Source organism: Artemia franciscana, chromosome 5, assembly GCF_032884065.1.
Source record: "Artemia franciscana chromosome 5, ASM3288406v1, whole genome shotgun sequence".
Lineage (NCBI taxonomy): Eukaryota > Metazoa > Arthropoda > Branchiopoda > Anostraca > Artemiidae > Artemia > Artemia franciscana.
Window position 1 is genome coordinate 31521611 of NC_088867.1, and position 24095 is coordinate 31545705.

Here is a 24095-nt window from a genome sequence, read left to right on the forward strand (position 1 = left end):
CTGTAACTTTCAACTTCACACATCAGATCATTCCTAAGATATTGTTGATACGCTCGTGTGACAACCTTTATGCAGACGGCTTGTCAAACTTCCCCCAACTCCTTTACCACAACTTCTTCTCTTCGATGTGCCTTGGGGAAAACGAATAATACATTCTTTATCTTGGTAGTGCTATTGTGCTGCCCATGATAAGGCAATAGGAAGTTGAGATTGAAAGTCAAAACATTAACTATCAGAACATGGTTAAATTCTTTAAATATGAAAATTATTTGAAGATGTATTGTAATTGTTAGCCAAGACAGTTTTTATGGAAATTAATAAAAAACACTTTCCACAAATTAAGTTTTTCGAAGAAAAGTAGACAACTGAATTAAACAAGGAATGAGCAAACATAAAATAAAATAATCTACCAAGCGTAAAATTTCCACAAATTAGCATCGATAAATAAATGAAACCCAAAACGAACAGAAATTACAATAAATAATCGAGTCAAATTAAAAACCAGCAGAAATTTTACTAGGCCAGAGCATAATTTGCACTTTATTGAAAAAAATACGAATGAATGTGCTTGTATATGCTGAAATGTATTCCTTAAGATGTTAATAATATTTGATTTATTGAAATTATAAAAGTGAAAAGATCTAAAATTTATTAATTTAATTTTGACTTCTACTTCCGAAAAATACAAAGTGCATTACGATGAGTCTCTCATTGAATGTTGAGGGAAGTGTTGACCTAAATCATAACATGTTATGTATATACTGGTTGTCAAAAGTTTGTAACTTAGGAATGACTGGGCATATTAATTTGGAATGTTCAGGAAATGATTAGGTAGATGATCAATTGACCAAAAAGGCAATATGTGCACTTCTACTAAAACTACTGCTGCTTCTATTGCTACCACAAGTACTACTACTACTACTATAACTAAAACTACTACTTCTGTAGAGAGTAATACTAATGCTGAGGATATTGAAAAAAATATCTGAGGATGAGGGGAAAGTTTAACTTAATCAAAAGATACTTTATGCATAAATATTGCTGATATTTATGTACCTGTAAATAAAGGCAAAATGTACCTGTCACTGCTGCTATTAATACTGTTGCTACTACTGTTACTACTGATATTTATACACTATTACTACTACTACTGTTCCTACTACTGCCACTACTGCTGTGATACTACTACATTTAAGGCTACATGTGTGAGGGTGAAAATTTGACACAATGTTGAGGGAGATTTGAACTAAATCAATACACAATGTGCGCATGCAGATTGTCAAAAGGGCGTATCTCAAGAATTTATTTGGATTTTAAGTTGAAACTTTCGAAGAATACTTAAAGGGGAAGATCAATTGACAAAAAGGTAACATCTGCATGTCACTATTAACACTAATACCACTGCTACATTTCCTTATGCTACTGCTGCTACTAAATTACTCCAACTACCACTTCAATTGCAACAACTTATAAGGCTTAGAATATTAAGGCGAAAAGGGAAGACACTAAACTTAATGAAACTTATATATTCGGAATCAGCATGATACACCAAATATTTTGATATATGTATTGATATCAAAATTTCGATTTATAGAGTTTCGGTTACTATTGAGCCGTGTTGCTCCGTACTTATAGTTCGTTACCACGAACTGTTGGATAAGTTTAAAAATGAATAAGTCTAATTACTGACGAAAATTATTGGTCACTACTGTCTTAATTCTTTGATTAGCTTAAAGGGTTTTAACCTCAGTTGTTTTTAGAGAGAGTAATTTAATTTCCAAAATACAGGCCAAATGGCCTATAAAGTCGATTTTATCACTTTTGCCCCTCTCCATATAAAGAGATAACATAAGAATTAATTACTTAAGACAATGAAGAGTGGCGTAAAAATAAATTTTTTGGGAACCCTGGACTTTTTAGAAAAACACAGTAAATATTTTGAAGAATTCTAGTCATTTAAATCCAGATTCTATCCTCTTAGACTCTATTGGGAATTAAGAGATCTTAAGACAAACATATTGATTGCGTTTCAGGAACTCATATAAGAATTCAGAGTGATGGCTACTGTCCGGAACAGCTGAAGCTTGGCAAGAGATACAGGAAGAAATATGAAATGAAAAGGAAACACAAAATAATGTCCGTCAAAACTAGCAAAGAGCCAAGTAAGTGCAACAATAAAATTTTTCCGCCATAGCAAGTGCTCTATATTAATGAAAATACGGAAACATAGTAATATGCACACCCTACACTGTATGAAAAAGTGAACCATTGAGGAAAACTAATTTTTCATTGAAGTACTAAAAACAAAAACGGTCTTAGTGGAAATACTAACTTGTATGTTCACAAAAAAACTGAATGAGTTTTTTTTGTACATTTTTCAAGTACCAAAACCCCGTCATGATAAAAAAAGGGACATAAACTCTAGTTTCAAACATGTTTCACTGGTAACTCAGACAAGGGAGCATAAAATATACGCAGACAGAGAGCATAAAATATAAGCATTTGTCCGAAGTAATTTGTCTGATAAGAAACCAAAATGTTTAACATGTGAATGGTTCAATAAAATACAAGTTTTTCCTGCCGAAAGTAAGGAACAAAATTAGAACTTAAAACGAACAGATATTATTCCGAATATGAGAGGGGCTGCCCCTTGCTCAACGCTAAGTCTTAGAGGTCCTTAGAATACTTTTCATTTGAATTCAGTCTTTCTTAAAGAACTGTGACAAAAAGTAAGAATTTAGCGTAAAGAGCGAAGGTCGAGGAACGGGAAGCCCTCCACATATACGGAATAATTTCTGTTTGTATTAAATTTCAATGTTGCTCTTACTTTCAGTTGAGAAATTTTTTTTTTAATTTTATTTTTTGGCCGTTTTTCAAATCATACTAGGAAATCTTATTCTCTCTCCCCTTGTATAAAATTTTCCTGGAAATCCCCCATGGAAACTTTGCTCCCAGCAGAAAATTATTTCCTTGGAAACCGCCCCCCAAAACAAATTTTTTTTTTGTTTCCCAGTAAACAATACTGTGTGTAAACAATGGGCAAATTGCGTAGCTTACAGCCGTTTCCTCAGGGACTCTGGGGGTCATGTCATCCTCAGAGGCATGCTTATTGAATCGAAGGGCTATATTATAATTTGATAAGATGTTTGTGCAGAAAAAAGAGGCGCGGGAGTGAGACTACTTGTCCTCAAATCGTTTTTGCCACTTAAAAAGGAAACTATTACTTGCGGTTTCCTTTGGAATTAGCCCTCTCCCAATCTCCAAGGACTATTGGTTTTATACGATCACCCCTGGAAAAAAACAAAAACAACCAAAAAACAACAAATAAACACGTATCCGTGATCTTTCATCTGGCAAACTCACAAAATTCTTCATTTTTATAGATAGGAGCTTAAAACTTATACAATAAGATTTTCTGATATGCTGAGTCTAATGATGCAATTTTCATTAAGGTTGCTTGATTTTCCGGGGAGTTCCCCCCCTTTTTTCTCAGGCTCGTAGCTTTTGAGGGGTAACATTAACCTTAATGAATTTTATATGCTTATGAAGCATATCAATCAGCATATAAATACTGATATAAATTTTTTTTTTTTATTTATTGTTTTTACAATTCTGTTTTGAAAGTTTTGGCTGCTATAGGCCGAGTTTCTCCTTACTTGCATTTTCTTTACCATAGTGAACTTTTTGATAAATCATCCAATAAGAAACAAAATAAATTTTAAAGAAAATCAATAAAATCTAGTTAAATAGGCACAGTTTATTGAGATATGACATGTATAAAGAAATTATCTGTTTTAAACACGTCTTATTAAGTACTGCCGTCGACGGATAGGAAGCGATCTAATATATTTCTAAATGTGTACGCCGCAACATACCGAACAAAACCCCACCTAAACCTTTAAAACTCAAGCTTTCCAGCAGTTAATAATTTTTAGCATAAGATTCCCATCAAAGTAATTTTTGAACCTTCATCCCTATCTCAAAATCAGGTTTAAAGAAAAGCATTTGAGGGATCTTTGACACAAAGGAATGAAAGCATGATTTTGTAGATTCTTCATCTGCAATATATGATGTTTCAAATTCTGATGAAGATTTCCTGATTCTTCAAAATTTTGAAGGTGTAAAACTAGAAAAAGTGTGTACGTCTTGTACGTTTTGCATGATAAAGTGGAACTCAAGTGTTTTTTTTTTGTTTTTTTTTAATTAAACTGAAAAATGCGGTCAAGACTGTATGATATATCTATCATCTATCTAAATTATCTTAAAATATTCCAGAAAATCATAAAGTATCAGATGAGATATGTGCCCGTATTCCGTATTTATTCATTATTTTTTACATAAAGGGCACTAGATATGCTATAAAGTGAGAATCTTCAACAGAAGATAACATTGCTCTTTGATCTCGTTCATTAGTTTCAATTAAATAAAAAAAACTAGTTTTTTTAACTGAAAGTAAGGAGCGACATTAAAACTTAAAACGAGCAGAAATTACTCCGTATATGAAATGGGTTGTCTCCTCCGCAGTTCCACGCTCTTTACGCTAAAGTTTGACTCTTTGCCACAATTCTACTTTTTAAAACAACTAAAAACTTTAGCGTAAAGAGCGAGGGACTGCGGAGGGGACAACCCATTTCATATACGGAGTAATTTCTGCTCGTTTTAAGTTTTAATGTCGCTCCTTACTTTCAGTTAAAAAAACTAGTTTTTTTTATTTAATTTCTGAACGTTTTTGAATTAATGCATGTTTGATTTTGGCTCTCCGCACATAAATTATTGAAATGAAATTAGTATATTAATTTTTTTTTGGCTAAATGGCTTTCTCTTAGTTTTGATCAGACGATTTTGAGAAATACGGGGTGGGGAAGGAGGCCTAGCTGCCCTCCAATTTTTCGGTTACTTAAAAAGGCTACTAGAACTTTTAATATTCAACGAACGTTTTTATTAGTAAAAAATATACGTAACTTAAGAATTAACTTACGTAACAAACTTTTATATTCTTATATTTTTATTATATGTACGAGGGGGTTTGTACCCTCGTTAATACCTCGCTCTTTACACTAAATCGTAAGTTTTGTTCCAATTCTTTAAGAATGACCCCTGAATCAAATAGGCCGTAGAATAAATAGTTGAAATCACTAAAAATATTTTAGCATAAAGAGTGAGGTATTTATCTCCTCCTAAATACCTCGCTCTTTATGCTAAAGTATTTTTAGAACCCTACATATGCGTAATAATCTCTGTTTGTTTTAAATTTCAATGCTATTCCTTACTTTCATTTGAAAAAACGTTTTCATGTTTATTTTTTCATTTTTTTTTTTATAGTAATGCTAGAAAATCCTGCGCCCTTTTCATTGAATTTTTTCCCCCATGGCATATTTCTCCAAGGAAAGATCCTCCCACATAGCCCCCTCCCTCAACCCTACCCCCAAAACCAAAAAAATCCCCCTGAAAACGTCTGTACACTTCCCAATAACCATTATTATATGTAAACACTGGTTGAAGTTTGTAACTTGCAACCCCTCCCCCAGGGAGTGTGGGGGAGTAAGTCATCCCCAAAAACATAGTTATTAAGATTTTCGACTATGCCAAACAAAATGGCTATCTCAAAATTTTGATCCGTTGACTTTGGGAAAAAAATGAGCGTGGGAGGGGGCCTAGATGCCCTCCAATTTTTTCGGTCACTTAAAAAGGGCACTAGAACTTTTCATTTCCGTTAGAATGAGCCCTCTTTCGACATTCTAGGACCACTTGGTCGATACGATGACCCCTGGGGAAAAAAAAAAAAACAAAAACAAAAAAACAAACAAATAAACACGCACCCGTGATTTGTCTTCTGGCAAAAAATGCAAAATTCCACATTTTTGTAGATAGGAGCTTGAAACTTCTACAGTAGGGTTCTCTGATACGCTGAATCTGATGGTGTCATTTTCGTTAAGATCCTACGACTTTTAGGGGGTGTTTCCCCCTATTTTCCTAAATAAGGCAAATTTTCTCAGGCTCGTAACTTTTGATGGCTAAGACTAAACTTGATGAAACTTATATATTTAAAATCAGCATTAAAATGCGATTCTTTTGATGTAGCTATTTATATCAAAATTCAATTTTTTAGAGTTTTGGTTACTATTGAGCCGGATCGCTCCTTACTACAGTTCGTTACCACGAACTGTTTGATAAGCACCACGATTGAAAGCACACCTTTTAAGATATGGTTCTTCTATTAGCAGCTTGAATAACATTTTCGATGACGAAGAACTTCCGCAGACAATTGTTGCAATAAGTATTGAAAGGAAAAGAATCTAGCGGTTACAGGCCGATATTTTACCGCCGTATAGGCTATGGTTGTAAAGAAATTACTCACAATCCTGTATTTCAGTATTTTCAATTTAGTCTACTCTTTTTAAGCGAGTAATAATTGTGTGTATAATAATTGTGAATTGTATGTAAATGCATTATATAGCAATAATATGTATCTGATAATACGATCTAGAAAACTTTGACGAAACTCGTTTAGAGCCTAAATTTCGGAAAAAATATTTTTCACATGAATGACGATGTCATTCGTATGCAGTTAATGAGAAACATTCGCAATTTTTTCCTTATGGGTCATCGTATCGTTTTTGGAATGTATGAAATCTTACGAAGTTATACAAGATGACAAATGAATCCGATTAGCTAAAGCAAAAGACATGGAAAAAATGTGTGAGGCAATGATTAACGAAAATGAGGTACAACTAATTCTGTGTTTGGAATATTTAAAAGACATGCGACAGTATCATCAATCGAACAGGAAAAATTCACAAAGTGATCAAAATTACAGTATAATGAAGCAAAGCGCTATTTTAGCGCTGCTGAAAAAAAATAAGTAAGTAAAATTAAATTTATAGAATAAAAATGCTATAAAGGATATCATTCTCTGAGGGATAAATAGGAAGGAGGAATTAGATTCATGCCAGGATTTCTGAATTCAATTGAACTTGCTGAATTGCCACTTCCATGACTTAAAACTAAAGAATAACACGATAATTATGCTAATGTGTACTTTAGACATTTCAGAGGGTTTGTGCTCTGAAACATGCCTGTTACATAGTTGTTGTTATTGAACTATGTAACAACGCAATTAAAGCAAAAATAAATAGTTATGATCTCCGGACGGACCTAATTTCTTATGTAACTGATATGAAATAAAATCTTAAGTTGATTTTTGAAGTTCCTACATGCATGTATGAGAACTAGTGTCCGAGTGCAATATAGAGAAAAATGTTAACAAAGCATTTATACTTCAGCTGCCAAAAAACGGTCTTAGACGCTTCAAAAACGCAGAGCTTGAAATTGTCAGTAAAAATTCAGTCAGTAAAATCTCCTTTCTCCCCTTTTTTCAGTAATATTTCCCGTTTATCTCACAAAAGCAATGATATCAATGACGAACAAATTTAAGCTCCAATTATTTCTCTTCGAGTTTTCTATCGCAGAATTGACTGCTGGAAAGATAGAATTGACTGCTAGATTGTTTTGTTAGTCCACGAAACGAAAAAGAAAAACGAAAAAATTGTTCCAGTAAGAAATACTATCCTTAATCTTCAAATCCAATATCTCTTTTCTCCCAAGGAGCCCTTATAGGTCAATTTCCATTTCTCTCTCGTTAATTTATAAAACTACAATTTGTTTAAAATACGGACCTTTTCATAAGCTTCAAAGTAGTTTGCCCTCTTAGTTTTAATTAGACTCCTAGACTTGATTTTGTCTTTAAGGTAATTTTTCCTCTTTGTAGTTGTGTGCTTCCAATCAGAACGAGACCAGCTATTGAAGCAAATAGCCGTTTATTTTGATGAGCATTCATCAGCTACCCATTTTACTAAACATGGGGTGAGCCACAATGACAAGGTTTGGTCACATTTCAGCGAATGCGACGGGGGGCAGGATGGATTTGTGGATTCTACAGAATTTATACGTTGTATTCGATGGATCCCAACCACTGTTCGCTCAACATCTTTGAATAGCAATTTAATAAAGTATATCATATTTATTTTCGTTTGTCTGCTTTGTTTCTTGTTAATGTTGAAAAATTAATTCAAAATTATTTTCAAATGCCAGATCTCCAACCACTTTTCAATTCTAATAGATATATGCCTAATAGATGTCTAACTTTTGAATATTGAAGTTTCTTTCTAAATTTTCTTTGAGTTTGTTTCAGCCCCATCTAGATTTGGTGAGGAGCCGAGAAAAAGAAAAAGGGGAAAAATTTCTAAAATGCTACCTATAATCTCGGTTTACAATCTAGTGAAAATAACTACTATCACTCTAGTTTTATTTTCTCCAAACTGGATTTTTTTTTTCTTCTTACTTCACTAAATTCTTTATAAGGCACATTGACGAACATTTTGACGTTTCTTCTAGCCTATCAAAAAGCTCAAATTGTGGCAACTTTACTATTTTTCTTGAGTTTTTTGTTTTTCAACAGCAGTAACAAAATAAATATTTGTATTTTTGTTTTCCCTCACTGATAATTAAATTTTTAGGTCTTCCAAATCCTACAAGGCTAGCAGTGCTTGGCTCGGTTTCCAACATCATTAACGGAAATCGATCATATATTCATCGGTTAATCTTTCATTTGAAAAAGGGAACATTGAAGGATTGTGTTTGAAGTCTGCAGCTAAAATTACGAGCTTAAGTAGCTGTTGGTCTGGCGTGTCAAAAAATCATAAATTTAAAATTCGACGTTATCGTGGCCTAAGCTATTGGACATACTGCACATGTGTATAGTTCTAAAGGAAAGCGAAAATGAGATCTTGAAAGCTGTCGTTAGAATGATTATATTCTTGGGGAATTAAATAAAGGAAAGTTTTTTTTATACCAGAGTGTGTAACTTAAGTATTCTGCTCTCTTTTGGTATTTTTTTTTAGTCACCTCTCTACTCATATGCAAATTCAAGGTGTATATATGCTTTATTTGCGTGTTTCTTAAATTGTTTTGTCAAAACAGCTAAATTATTCAAGTGATAAACTTGATATTTGTTCAGAATAGCTTGGAGATCATGAGCATTGTTCTAAACTATAGGAATCCCTAAAATTCTAAATTAATTACATAAAAAGCCCATAAACTTGAAACGGAAGGACGTCATGATTTTGCAAATTCAAAATTAAAAATTCAAAATTCAAAAAAAACGCATAAGAAACCTTTTTAGCTGAATTTTTTAAAGTATAATTAAGCTAATTTCCATATATAGTTACTTGAACAGCATTTAAAATGTAATTGGTATTTACAAAGGCTAGGCCGAATTTGATGATAAAGGTCTTGGAATGTTATAGACTTTATACTTTAGTTAATCATTTCGTTAAATGTAAGTTTTCAGTTCAAGATGAATATGGGTTGGGTATTTGAGCGTGTTAAAATATACCAAACAATCTGTATCCAAATTGGTCAACGGCGTAGTAAATATTTAAATAACTTTTTAAGTTTGGATATTCTAGATTTTTACAAACATTAGCCTAACGCTTATTCAATATTGTGGTTCAGTTTTCAATTATCATTTTTTATGTTGAACCTATTTTTTCTTTAACTCTATAGTCTCTGTAGAATGTTGTCCCTATGGTTTTATTTGTCTGCAACACCTGGAATCCAATCAAGACAATTTTAGAGAATTTTGAAACGAAAACTTAGGCTGCTAGAAAAAAAACAGCTTTATGCAAGAATATTGTCCAAAACTAGCAATATGTGGGCTTCCTGACTAGTTGATTTTTGTTTAAAAGTTTTGGTTTTGTTTCAATTATTGAATCTTGTTTTGGTGCTTTAACTTTTACCAAAGCAGTTCTTCAAAGTAATAAATATTGCAAAGAACTTACATCATAATCAAATAATCAAAATAGTTCCCATTTCTAATTAACTTTAAATGGTGATTCTTCCTCACTTGACTGTTATTCTCAGAACACCCTTTTAAAATCTCGGTACTGTGGCTTGGGTTCGTTCTTTACTACGTTACCCCTCAGGAAAAATCTTACAGTTTCACCTTTTTCCTAAAAACTTTTTTCTTTTTTTCCACTAAAGGCCCTTTTGATAGCGAAAATCCGGCTTCGGTGGATTTTTATCCTTTCCTCATTTAGTCCTTCAGCCCTCGCAAATAAAACCTGACCCACACATGCAAACCTAAATTTCAATATATCCACCATTTATTTGTCTAGCAAAAATCTGGCTTTGTGGGTTTTTGTTGTCTGCCTCTCCTCACTCTCGCTTTCAGCTCTCTCAGACATAACTGGATGTCTACTCGCTTCTTTGCTACAGTCAGCCGTATTATAACAAGCGTGTTATCATGATGTCAAAAGTTTGTTTTTTAGTTTTTTAGTTTTGGAGATTTTTTAGCTGGCCTCACAGAATTTTGTCAGCTCGATCAGACCTTTAGCTTTCATAATTAACAGACTCGTTAATATAGCCTGACAAGGCTCACTCTACTCACTTTGCTCGCCAGAATTAACATTCTGGGCCCCTAGCTCTTATACGCTCGTTATTTTGAAGTCACATGTCCTTTTTTGGGGTGATATTTGGTTATATTTTTTTTAGAATTTTGTAGGCCGTATCTATCCTCGTAGTTTTAAAATTGCTCTGCATAATCACTCATGGCTCTAGTTTCAATACTTTAGGTGCAAATTCAACGGAAATTCCAATACTAGCTGTTGGTGTGGCGCTTCGCCCCCCCCCCCAAGCCCTCTTCCCCCCCCCCCGCGTGCGTAAGTCGTTACGCGCCATATTAGTTACGCGCCATTGTAGTTGTGTCCCTGTGTCCCACCTGTGAATATATATAGATATATATATATTGTTCTTAACTGCGTAAAACTTGCAAATATACAACATTCTTCGCTGTCCCATTGTCTGTGCATATAAATATATTGTCAGGTTTACCGACCCTTGAACGTGCAACATATAATTGTCCATGGGAAAACAATGCGTATTGTCCATGGGAAAACCAACACCTAGTAGGGGGGGGGGGCTTAGCCCCCCCCCCGTGCGTAAGTCGTTACGCGCCATATTAGCTACTGTGTCCAACCTGCGAATATATATATATATATATATATATATATATATATATATATATATATATATATATATATATATATATGTATATATATATATATATATATATATATATATATATATATATATATATATATATATATATATATATATATATATATATATATATATATATCTGTTTTTAACGACGTAAAACTTGCGAATATACAACATTCTTCGCTGTCCCATTGTCTGTGCATATACATAGATTGTCAGGTTTACCGACTCTTGAACATGCAACATATAATTGTCCATGGGAAAACAATCCGTATTCAGATCTATACCGCATTTTTCTAATGATTGCCTTTGAGCTTTGTTGATGGTGATTGCTAATCGGATATTCCCTGTGTCCCTGTCGTCATTTATATATCTCCCCTGTGCCCTTCCGGTGTCCCCGTTGTAGTTGTGTCCCTGTGTCCCGGTCGTCATTTATATTCCCTGTGTCCCGGTCGTCATTTGTTTCCGGGTGTCTCGGTCTGTAATTTCTCTTTGACTGTCCCGGTATTCATTTATATTCCCTGTGTCCCGATCGTCATTTGTGTCCCGGTGTCCCGGTCTGTAATATCTCTTTGAGTGTCCTGGTCGTCATTTATATTCCTTGTGTCCCGGTGTTCCGGTCTGTAACGTCATAAAGTCTTCAATGGCTCTGGTGGTGCAGCCAGTTGTGGAAGTTTAACTTTTCCTGAGGCGCAACACATTCCCAATGTTTCACCATTAAATTTCAAGGCCTTGTAATAGGGACAAATTTCCATAGTCCCGATTTGAACACATCTACTCAAGCTATAATCATCGACTGGGCTGTACTCGAATGCCAGGCGATAATTTTGACGTTGCTCGACATGATTTTCTTTTGGTAATTTCTCTTTGAGCCGCAAACCTGTTTTCATGCTGTTCTTGTGATTCCTCGGCACAATTTTTTTTTATAATTTCTCTTTGAGACGCAAGCCTGTTTTCACGCTGTTCTTGTGATTACTCGGCACGCTTTCTTTTCTTACTTTCTCTATTAGCCGCAAGCCTTTTGGAATTAACTCTTTGAGCAGCTTCCTCGGCTGTTTCTTTTGCCATTGTAGGATTTATACCAAAAATTTCTCTTTTAATCGCCCCCTTATATACTTATAATGACGTCATATACAAAGCCTTATATACTTATAATGACGTCATATGCGTACAAACAAACAAACATACAACTTATATATATATATATATATATATATATATATATATATATATATATATATATATATATATATATATATATACATATATATATATATATATATATATAGATGTATATAGGTGATCAATTTCTTTTCGACTTATTTGCAATAATTTTGATTAACAGAACTTTTTGTCAAGGGCTCTCTGCGTGGATGCCATTGTTGATGCAGGTGACACCAACTCAGACTGGCGACTAGATTTTGAAGAGTTTAAGACATTAGTTGATCCTGACTTTATACCAAAAAATAAAAGTGAGTGTTTTTTATCTTTTATCTGTTTTAGTGTGGTGCTGAAAAGGCTCTCTCGAAATTTGATTCATGTTTTAATACTGATTAAAGAGGGAAAAAGGTACGTAAAGAGGAAAAGAGGCTGGTAAAGAGGAAAAGAGGTTGGTTTCACTAGCACTTGGCCAATCCAAAGACCAGAATTTATATAAATCTGTGTGAGGGTGACTTGAAAACTATTCATTGTTTCTTAAATGGCGCTCCTATTTTCACTACATATTTTTTCAGTTCACTTTATACTTATATTTTATTGTCATTTTTCCCAATCTTTTTGGACTTAATACCAAAAGTGAGCTCCTTTTTTGTAATTGAGAAACATGCCATAAATATTGATAAGTTATTGTTACCACTGAATTAAGACAAATATTATTATAGATTAGTAAAATGGTTCTCATTTAATGAAAACTCCGATAAAAGCCTTATCTAATTTTCTTCTTCAATCCTGTATCAGGACAACCTGACAACCTTCATGATGCATTTCCCGCTATAAATGCATTTGTCCCGAATTAATTCTCTCATGTCCCGAAGATAAATTCATTAACCTTTCCGTCGCAAATAAAGTCTATTAGCTACGTATTTCTGTTAAACCATTACCTTTAATTCCCTGTCCATATGGTCTGAAAAAAAAATGAAATATCTGGATTTTTAAAATTAACTAAAATTTCTAAAAAAAAGCTACTAGAATCCTAGAAATAAAACAACAAAGCACTATAAATTAAGTACTATAAAAATCTGTTCTAATGTAGACAAGTTTTTGGCCCTTTTGTGTTCCATTTCTTGGGTGGCCGCGTCCGTAAAATATTTTTTTGCACGGAGTTCCCCTTGGACCAGGGATTTGCAGGTGTAAGTTTCAAATTGATCGGAAATAACAAATTTTCTGGTTCGTTTTCTGGCTCCATTTTCCCTCCCAAAAATATTTAGTCTCCTTAGCCAGGCAATAATTCTTGAAAGTTTCAAGCCAAACAAAAAGAAGCTTTTGGACCATTGCTGGGCTCCTAACACACTTTTCCTTCAAAATATGTATTCTTGTTGGCCCAGGGATTGCACTTCCTGGCTGAAGCGCTATGAAACGAAGATCAGCACCGCCAGTTTGGATCTTAAGGGTCTAGTGCCGTCTTACTTCAGGGAACAAATCCTGAATGTCGAGCCATTGAGACCTAGAAGATTAAATATTTTCACCCTTTTTCCCCTAAAAAATACCCATAAACAAATGGTAAATTTTATAACTTACGGACATTACACCAGGGGCTGGGGGACATGTCATATCAGGAACCGTATTAATTGGACCTTCTGATAATCTTGAACAAAGTGGTTACTTTAAAGTTTTGACCTGATATCATGGCTGGCTAAGGCGAAGGGTGAGGGGGGTAGTAAAACGTACTCTGGAGGGAGATTGGCTACCATCTAATCATTTTCTACCCTTAAAAAGGGTCATCATTTTTTTCGTTTGGTAGATTTCGAGTAGTTTTATCCCACACCGAGCCGTTGGTGATATCCGAGCACCTGGCAAACTTAACTATTCTTTTTTCGTTACTCTTCCGAACTCAAATACCAGAAGGGGCCAAAACAATTCCACCACCGAGTAAGCGGCTACAGAAAACTTGAAACCCTTTCATAATTAAGCATATTATGAGTAATAGTGCTTATAACTGGAAAAGTGAAAATGTTATTGCCATCTGTGATTTATTAACTTAAAATAAAACAAAGAAATGTAACAATCAAACAATTACAACTTCATCGTTTCCATTAGAATCAAAAATCACAATGTTGGGGCAAACTGCTATTGAGTGGCTAAAATAAATTCTGTTGCACAAAAGTAAGTTCAAGACAAATACTTGACAAAAAGCCATAAGAGTGGGTGAGGAGGCCTAATTGCCCTCCAATTTTTGGGTTACTTGGAAAGGCAACTAGAACCTTTAATTTTTAACGAACGTTTTTGTTAGAAAAAATATATGTAACTTAAGAATTAACTTAAGCAACTAACTTTTATATACTTATATTTTTATTATGTATGTCAGGGGGTTTGTCCCCTCGTTAATACCTCACTCTTTACACTAAAGTTTAAATTTTGTCCGTAAAATAAATAGTTAAAATTATTAAAAATACTTTAGCGTAAACAGCGACGTATTTAGGAGGAGATGAAACCCTCATATGCGTAATAATCTCTGTTCGTTTTAAGTTTTAATGCTGCTCCTTACTTTTAGTTGGAAAAACTTTTTCATATTTTTTTTTTTGTAATAATGCTAGAAAATCCTGCGCCCCCTTCATTGAATTTCTCTTACCCCATGACATATTCTTCCAAAAAAGATCCTCCCACATAGCCCCGTTCCCTCAAATCCCCCAACCCAAAATAATCCCCCTGAAAAACGTTTGTACACTTCCCAATAACCATTGTTGGGAACAGAAGAGTAGAACAGTGCTCTTCTGTTCTGGCATTTGGCCACTTCTGTTAACTGGTGATCTAAAACGTATTCGCATAAATTATTACCGGTACTGCAAATTTCTTTTATATCTATCTCGTTCTTACCGGATTACAAAACTGGTTAAAAAGTATTGTGCGACAGATATTAATGGTGCTTTCGAAAAATTATCTGCGAAGCTAGCTATTGAAGCGCTTTATAGGCTAGGATGTTTTCATCGCCTTATCCGTCTTTTTTCTGTATGCGATTAAATTTGTTTCTCTTGTATTACTTTTGCTGTTTTTCTTTTGTATTTTGCTCCACTTAACCTCTGTTTTGTGAACTGGGTGATAAATAAATTATTATTATTATTACTGTATATAAACACTGGTAAAAGTTTGTAACTTGCAGCCCCTCCCCTGGGGACGGTGGGGGAGTAAGTCATCCCAAAGACATATTTATTAAGGTTGTCGACTATGTTGAACAAAATGACTATCTAAAAATTTTGATCTATTGACTTTGGGAAAAATTGAGCGTGGGAGGGGGCCTAGTTGCCCTCCAATTTTTCGGTCACTTAAAAAGGACACTAGAACTTCTAATTTTCGTTAGAATGAGCCCTCTTGCGACATTCTAGGATCAATCGGTCGATACGATGATCCCTGGGAAAAAAAACAAACAAATAAACACGCACCCGTGATCGGTCTTCTGGCAAAAAATACAAAGTTCCACATTTTTGTAGATAGGAGCTTGAAACTTTTACAACGGGGTTCTTTGATGTGCTGAAAGCGATGATGTGATTTTTGTTAAGATTCTATGACTTTTAGGGGGTGTTTCTCCCTATTTTCCAAAATAAGACGAATTTTCTCAGGCTCGTAACTTTTGATGAAAAAGACTAAATTTGATGAAACTTATATATTTAAAGTCAGCATAAAAAGCCGACTCTTTTGATGTATTTTTTAGTATCAAAATTTTGTTCTTTAGAGTTTCGTTTACTATTGACCGGGTCGCTCCTTACTACAGTTCGTTGCCACGAACTGTTTGATGTAGCCTGATCGTAACATTTACTTTAATTTTTTTATGACTTTGTTGTCTCTCTCTTAAAAGTAGTTTATTTTGTTATAGTTCTCTCTTTCATATATGTCGGTGTAGATAAGTCGACCAAGATAAGTTGACATAGCCCACTACAGTATTTCAGGAAGCTGACTTCTTAACATTACTTTGTTGGTGTATGGCGTAAATAATTGAAAGTGTCCCATGTTTTTTGTCATGTAGACTATACTTCGTCATCTTTAGGAAAAGAAAGCATTGCTAATAAAAATAAAAATAAAGAGCTGGCCTGACTTTCATGTGCAGTAAAAGAGAGTGTTGTACTCATTTTGTGCTCATGAGAGAGGAAATTATCTGAAAATTGTCAGACAAATTTATTGACAGCCGCTTGAATAAGCTCATTGACCTCATCCTAGCAAACCTTGCAACTTAAGGGGTGGGGGCTCGGAGATAAAGTCTCTTACTAACTAAAAATAAATCTAAACAGTGTCTGCAGCCCCTTACCGCTATTTTGCACTCAGTCATTTATCATTTCGCCACTAATTGCACAGCCGGGTTCCTAGAGCTTCAATAACTAACCCCAATGGTTCCCAGGTGAGGTATAAAGTAGTATATAAGGCATAAAACTCCTGGTCCGGATTCTATACTAGCAGAAATCTTTATTGATGGAGTTCCTTTCATGACAGGGAAGCTGCGCACTGTAACACATAGAATCTGGAAAATAGAACAATTCTTTCAAAAATACATTGACTCTATAATCCCACCTATTCTCAAGAAGAATCATGGCAATCAGTAAAAAACTATAGAGGAACGTTTCAGATCTTTATTGCAGCAAAATTGTGTCACAGTCCTCCTCAGCTGGCGTAGGTCTTGCCGTAATACAAGAACTGCACACAATTACGCTGGCTTTCGATCAGAAATGAGACATTTTGGTCGGTTCTTTTGCTCTGGCAATGACAGAATCACGGAGAAAACCACTAGAAAATTATGATTGGTTATAACCCTTATAACGGAACTTGATATGCTTGTAAAATTAGCACATGCAACATGATTAAAGACTGAACATCTGGAACGGAATATCTGGTAGCGTACTGTGATGATAAAAATTCCCAAAGTCCAGGCTGAGGGACAGATCACTGAAATTTTTCTTATAGAGGATATTTGAAGACTGACCCTCTTATCCTCGTTTTTATTTTGGTGATTATTAAGATGGTATTCAAAGCTTATCGAGTTCTCAGGAGACAAAAATCTACCCAGTCAAAAAAGGTAGAAAAAATGCTGACAAGATTTCCAAACACTGCTCATTCAGGGGTCTCTGAAATCAGTGTCTTTAGAAAGGAAATCCTTATACTCAACAAGCCAAATCTGATGCAGCCTTTCTACGTGTAAGAAGAAGAGATTAAGATGTTGGGGACTTCAAGTACCTTGGTCACCTGACTGATACTAAAGGAAGCTGTGTAAAACCGAGTCTAGACTCGAGTCCATCAGTTGCCAAAGAAACCGCCCAATGAAATGTCTAATTCTGGTTGAAGTGTCAAATTCAGAAGCAAACAAAGAACTGAATCTATGCAGCACTTGTCACATTTTTTCTTTTGGATGTGTGAGTCTTAGGCTTTGAAGTAATATGAAGTAAGTTGTCACTCAGGGGTAACAATGCTTCGAACAAAAATTTTGAACATCCGTGTAAGCTTAAACATGCGCATGATACCTGCTGAGGCTACTTTTGATATTAAGCTAACGTGGATTAAAATATTTGCCTGATATACACACATCTGATAAGAAATATTGTTAATAAAATAATTATAGCAATAATTCTTTTACAATCCACTACAGAGAAAATAGAATCTGAAACTTACAAATAGTGCACATTTAAAACAACACAAAAGAAATACTAAAACAGAATCAAAATGCCAACCAAACGTGACTACAAGAACTAAATCATTGAAGCGACTTTAAAGAGGGTCATACTCTGGAACAAAGCATGGGTTCTATTACTTAGGGCTTAGCTATATTTATGTCTATTTTTAACCAGCTACAAAATAGAAAGCAGATTAACAGTAAAATAAGCAAAATAAAACACTTAAAAAAAGAACTAAATCAAACGGGTAGCCACTATGGATGGGAAAACAGTTATGTGTGCCTTAGGGTAGTTTGCCAACAAGCTTTGTAAGGATTAAGCCTATATACGAGAATCCTTAGACAGACTTGAGGTCTCGATTTTTATTCTCTAAGCTGTCCTTAAGGACACTTAAAGATATCCCGTAGATGCAGATATAGCAAAGAACGAGAAAATCGGCAATAATATGAATGAACTAAACTGACATCTTTTTCTTATGAAAAATTTGGTTAAGCGTGGAAAAATTTTTTTTGCTTAAACCGAATATAATTAGCCAAAGATTTTCTTTATATCTATTTCGATTTACAGCAATTTTTGCATAGTTGAATTGGATGGGTTTTGTGGATTTTCTATCAAGAACTCCCAACTACCTAAAAGTAGAAACCGACGAAATGGAAAATGATATGCAAACTGAAGGAGGTGTAGTATAGTATAATTGATAATATTTTCACACTTTTAAAAGATTTAGAAAAAGTCCAGTGGTGTAAAGTTTCGCTCCTGCTACTAAAGCAGACAGGAACAGTCCTTTTTACTTCTGCTGATTAAAAGAATTAGATGTGGAATTTAGTGAGATAGCCTATGATATGGCATGATTTTATATACAGTAAAGAGGCGATAACAGAATAGCACTCTCAGTGAAGTATTTGTATGGAAAATGTATTTCAACTTAATCATTAGCCTATGTAGTTAAGGTTATAAAAATTGAAATGGCGGAAATATAATTTTGCAAGTTTATTTTACACTGGGAATCATGATATAAAAATGTCTGTTCTTCAAGGAAAGAGGAAAGTTAAGTAGCCATGATAAATATTAAAAAATTGTGGGAGGAAATGGGGCGAGAACATTTTTTAAATCCTATTTACTATGACATATATAAATAAACAAACTCCACTTTAAATAGCTAAGTATCACTAATTGATCATGAGTATTACTTTACGCCAATATATGGGAGGAGGAGAAGCTAAGTGTGTGATTTGGCCAAAGAAAGAATAAATTGATATTAGAAGAATCTATCTTCAAGACTTGATGTTTGGGTCTAGAAAGTTGCTATACATATCTCTCCCTCCTGCCATTCACTGAACTGCTTTCCTGCTGTAAATTTTCTTAGAAATCTATGTAATCCAGAACACCAAACACCTTGATTTGAGAATATAATGGTATGAATTAAAATGACCAACATAACATACCTACTTTACCGTTATCATTTTAGGGATTCAAACATAAAGAATGTTTCTTTTTCAAACATGTTTTGGGGTATTGAGATCTTAAAGAAAAACTAGCAAGCTCTGCAACTTAAAAATTTACACAAATGAACATGTTTGCGTTTTACCTTGTAAACAACTCATTAATCTATTGATTTACCTTTCAGTGTGTTCATTAGAAGGAAAGCAATATGAAGACGGAGCTGAAACTGACGTTGATTGCAATGATTGGTGAGTCTTATCGTTCCTTCCTCAATTATTTTTCCGTGTTTTTCAATTCCCTACAGCTGGTTTTCAGAAATAGTATCTCATGATAAGATTGACCGAGTACATTTCTTTTTTCCTATTCATAAGGCTGTGAACTCAAGATTGCAGTATTTCCAAGAGAATCAATTTTAAAAAACTTTCTGAAAAAGAAGTTTTCCAAAGAAATTTGAACAGCTATATTTCGCCCAGTGTCGTAACTAAAGGGGTGCGGACCGCCATGAGTGGCCCTTTCCACAGATAGCACACAAAAAAGAGAAAAAAATAGGGGAGAATACATAAAAAAGTACATACAGACCACGGAAGTTTGAGCTCCGATTCATAAAGGAATCGAAACATTAGTTAGAAACGCCGTGTTAGAGCGTTGTCTAAATTCATAAGTTAGATAAAAAAGAACCGAAAATTAATAATCATTGTAATTTTTATTCGTCTTTGGTCTCATATATTCATTTATAATGATTTCTGTTTTTTTAAGTTTGATTTGATAGTTTACTTTATTTTTGCTTGTCTTTGGCTTAATGTAGCTCTATATTTATGTTTGAAAAACTTTGTTTACGGACAAAAGCTTTTCAAAATCACGTCCTGTTTGCTTTTTGATTGACGTTGTTTTTTCATGCGTTACTATAAGGAATATTTGTAAAGTTTCTTTGGTTTCTCTGCACAAGACTGAAGATTTAGGGTTGCTATTTATACCATTAATACAATTTTTTAACAAATTCTAATGATAGTTCACTATAGAATTCTGGGTAGATGGGTAATGGAAATATTACTCAAGTAAATGGATTCAAAATCCGGTTAATTTACGGTCTTCTATAGAGATGAAGTTATCTTAACCCCTATCCGGCTACAACTGTTAATATAAAAGAACATTGATGCACTATTTTATGAAAAAATATTATTTTATGAAATTTAATTTCAACTGCTTGCTTGTTCAAATAAATACATTTTAGATTATTAATTAAAAAGGCCACTGTTTTGTTGTTTAAAAATTAAAAAAACATAGGCCGTCATGGACCAATGCTGCCAGGCTTGTTTTTGATTGAGGTCCTCTTGATTCTACAGCTTTAATTGAGCCATCGTCATGATCTTAAGTTTTAAGCTAATCAGCATACAAAAGAAAGGATATTTCGCTCTGAGAAACAATATAACTAAATTTTTCAAAGTTTCAGTTGGAATCCTTAAGCCATTAACTCGTATCCTTAGCCGTATTTGAAATATTGCAGATACTCCTATTTGACAATCTGGATGCAAAAAGAGTCTTCTGATTTAGTTCAGTGTCCCCTAAACTGAAATTAATACCACCCCTTGCCACTCCCGAGATATTTTATATACGAGATATTTTTTGCAACCAAGAGACACGTAGTGTCCTTTGACGTATATCAAATTTTCTTAAATATTTTCTGAAAGTTTCAGCTCGAAACCTTCAACATTTCCAGTGTTATTGGAGATGTGCCTTTTTGACAAGCTGGATGCAAATGTTGTCTCATGATTAAGTGCAACAACCCGTAACAATTGCAATTCAATGTTTCAGATACATTCTTTTGACAGCCTGGATGCATTTAGCTCTGACCAACATCCTTTCAAATTGCCCTTAAATTTTCAACTGAGATATTGTATATAGCCGTTCCTGAGAAACTGCAGACACGCCCTTTTGGAGGTCTACATACGCTTAGTGTCTTTTGATTTAGTTAAACATCCCCCTTGGAATACTCTGAAAGCTCACATTTAATGTTCTTAGTTGCTTCTTATTTTTAGCAGAGACACCCTCTTTTAAACCTAATTGCTTATGGTGCATCTTGATTGAATTTAAGTCCCCCTTAATAGTCCTTGAAAGTTTCAGCTTGATATATTTAGACTTTCCCTATATACTTCAGATGCACTCTTTTGAAAACCAGGACTGTGCATAGTGACTTTTGGTTTCGTTCAGTATCCTCCTCAACACTTCCTAAAAGTTTCAACTTGTTATCCTTAGCCAGCCTTTAGATATTGCAGTATATATACTCCCTTTCACAACCTGAATGGACTTAGAGCATGCACATAATGTTTCTTGATTAAGGAATACCCTGGAATGTTTTAACTTCATACCCTAAGCTGTTTCTGTAATAGTGCAAATACGTTCTTTTGAAAACATGGATATGCATAGTGTCTTTTGATTTAGTTCAACATCGGCTTCAGCACCCCAAGTAAGCTTCAACTTTACATTCTTAGCTGTTCCTGATATATGGCAGACATGTCATCTTGACAGCATGGATGCACATGTTGTCTTTTAATTCAGTTCAATATACTCTGAAAGTTTCAACTTAACACCATTAGCCGTTCCTTGTATAGTGCTGATATGTCCTTTTGCCAACCTGTATGCACATAGGGCTTTTTGATATAGCTCAACATCCCCATCATCATTCTTAGAAAGTTTTACGGTATTACCCTTACCTTTTTTGGACGCCCAGGATCAATCATCCTCCCCCCTTTTCCCAATGATAAACCGATTCGTAAACAATGGTTGACTCGCACATTTTACAACTACTTTACCCATTAGCTGCATGGTCATGTCATCCCTGGAGGCATAGTTGTTGGACCTTTTGAATATTTGGAGCCAAATGGCAATCTCAAAATGTTGATCGGATTTCTTTGGTGGTTGAGGGTACGGAAAGCTAAAAAGGGCGTAGGAGGCGCAAAGGAGGACTGTTAGCCCTTAAATTACTGTTGACTCTTGTAAGGGGGACTAGAATTTTCAGTTTCCAGTCGACTCCTTCAATATGAAATGGCCTTGGGGAAACATAAACAATGGAGACATCATTTTTTACTTCAGCAAGGTGCCCCTTACTCTTGTACGGGGTACAATATGAAATGGTATTGGGGAAACATAAACAACGGAGACATATCATTTTTTTACTTCAGCAAGGTGCCCCTTACTCTTGTAATGGGTACAATATGAAATGGCTTTGGGGAAACATAAATAATGGAGACATATCGTTTTTTTACTTCAGCAGCGTTATGATATTTACTAGAACTAACGAAGATCATTTAATTTGATAAATACGTTGGCGGCTAGATCCCCCAAGCCCCTCAAATTGGAAGAAAGTTAAAAGAAGCTCCAACTTCCATGAATTCTTTTTTTCTATGCGTCCTTATGCCTTAAACGATCTATGTAGTTTCATTTATCAAAATACTCAACAAATTTTAGATAACAAATAAAATTTTTATCACATTAAGATTTACAACTGCAAATTCATTTCACCAACACTTTTGCTGTTAAAACGTATTCCTTTCAGAAATTTGCGAAATCAAAGGGTGAATGATTTATTTATTGGTCAATTTAAGACATTACATCGGCAAACTAAATAAATGGCTTCAAAAATTACCAACTGTTGTTCAGAACATTTTATTTAGGAATCAGTTGTCTATACTTCCAAATGACATGCCATCAAAAGGAAAGTAGTTACGAAATAAACTGTTTTCTAGGAAATAGAAATAATTCTAAGACATTTTTTCTTTCCTGTAAACTGGATTAGTACTGTGGTTTTGCTGTTGGTGTTAATGCTATGAGAAATAAAAACACATTCCTTCAAATACATATAATTATAGCATAAAGCGCAAATGAAACTTTCGCCTTTGAAGGAATTGAGAAGATGGCCGCCCTAATCTTATTTTTATTTATTATTTTTTCATGTTAGGCTTGATTATTTCTTTTGATTTAGCCAGTATTGATGTAGTTTCCATGTGCGCTTCCTGTGATGTCCACAAATGTGAACAAGCCATACAAAGGTAATTAGAGCGAAATTTGGCTTGGGCAGATTATGAAACCTTAGAGATTGATGCAATAATGACGCTTGTTCGTCTTTGCAACAGATTTTCTTTGTATTTAGGTTCCGAGACAAATTTCTTCTTGAAATTACGGGTTTAGCAATGGAACCGGTTTATCTCCATATTTGGCAAATTTAACCATGGACTTCATTGGAAATTCTTTTTTGAATAGTTTCCACTTGAAACACTTTGTTGACGATATTTTATCTGTTTGGAAACATGGACATGACTCCCTAAATTATTTTTTGGTACATTTGAAGAATTTCGGCTCGAATCTTCAATTTATTCTAGAACTGGAAGATGCAGGAAAGCTTCCAATGTTGGATGTTTTAATTATCAAAAATACTCACAACCTTTAATGTCCTATATATAGGAAAATTAAACACAGTGATCGTTATCTGCATTTCTCATCAAACCAACATCCTTCTGTAAAAAGACAGGTTGTAATCTCTTTAGTCGAAAGGGTTCTAAAAATATGTTCACGCAATCATCTAGAATCTTAATAAAATATGCTAAAGATATTTTATTTTTTAACGTCTACCCAATTAAGCTTATTTTAAAATATCATAGACAGAAAATAAAAAAGATAGAACAGAAAAATAATGAACCCATCCCCATTTCTTCAATTACTCCAGCAATTGAAAACAAAACTTCAGCCACTATACTTTATATCCCGAAACTCAGTGACAAACTTGGGAAA

General features: G+C 34.2%; 1 protein-coding gene across 3 annotated transcripts in view; it reads left to right on the top strand.

Annotated features, from left to right (window-relative positions):
- The window catches only part of LOC136027264 (follistatin-related protein 1-like), a 78111-nt gene that overhangs the window by 33548 nt on the left and 20468 nt on the right, over positions 1-24095 (top strand). For all 3 annotated transcript variants that reach the window (XM_065704341.1, XM_065704339.1, XM_065704340.1), the window contains exons 5-8: positions 2034-2162; positions 7769-8009; positions 12418-12530; positions 19495-19558. In XM_065704341.1, the coding sequence (XP_065560413.1) occupies positions 2034-2162; positions 7769-8009; positions 12418-12530; positions 19495-19558 (547 nt within the window). The remainder of the gene's footprint in view (positions 1-2033; positions 2163-7768; positions 8010-12417; positions 12531-19494; positions 19559-24095) is intronic.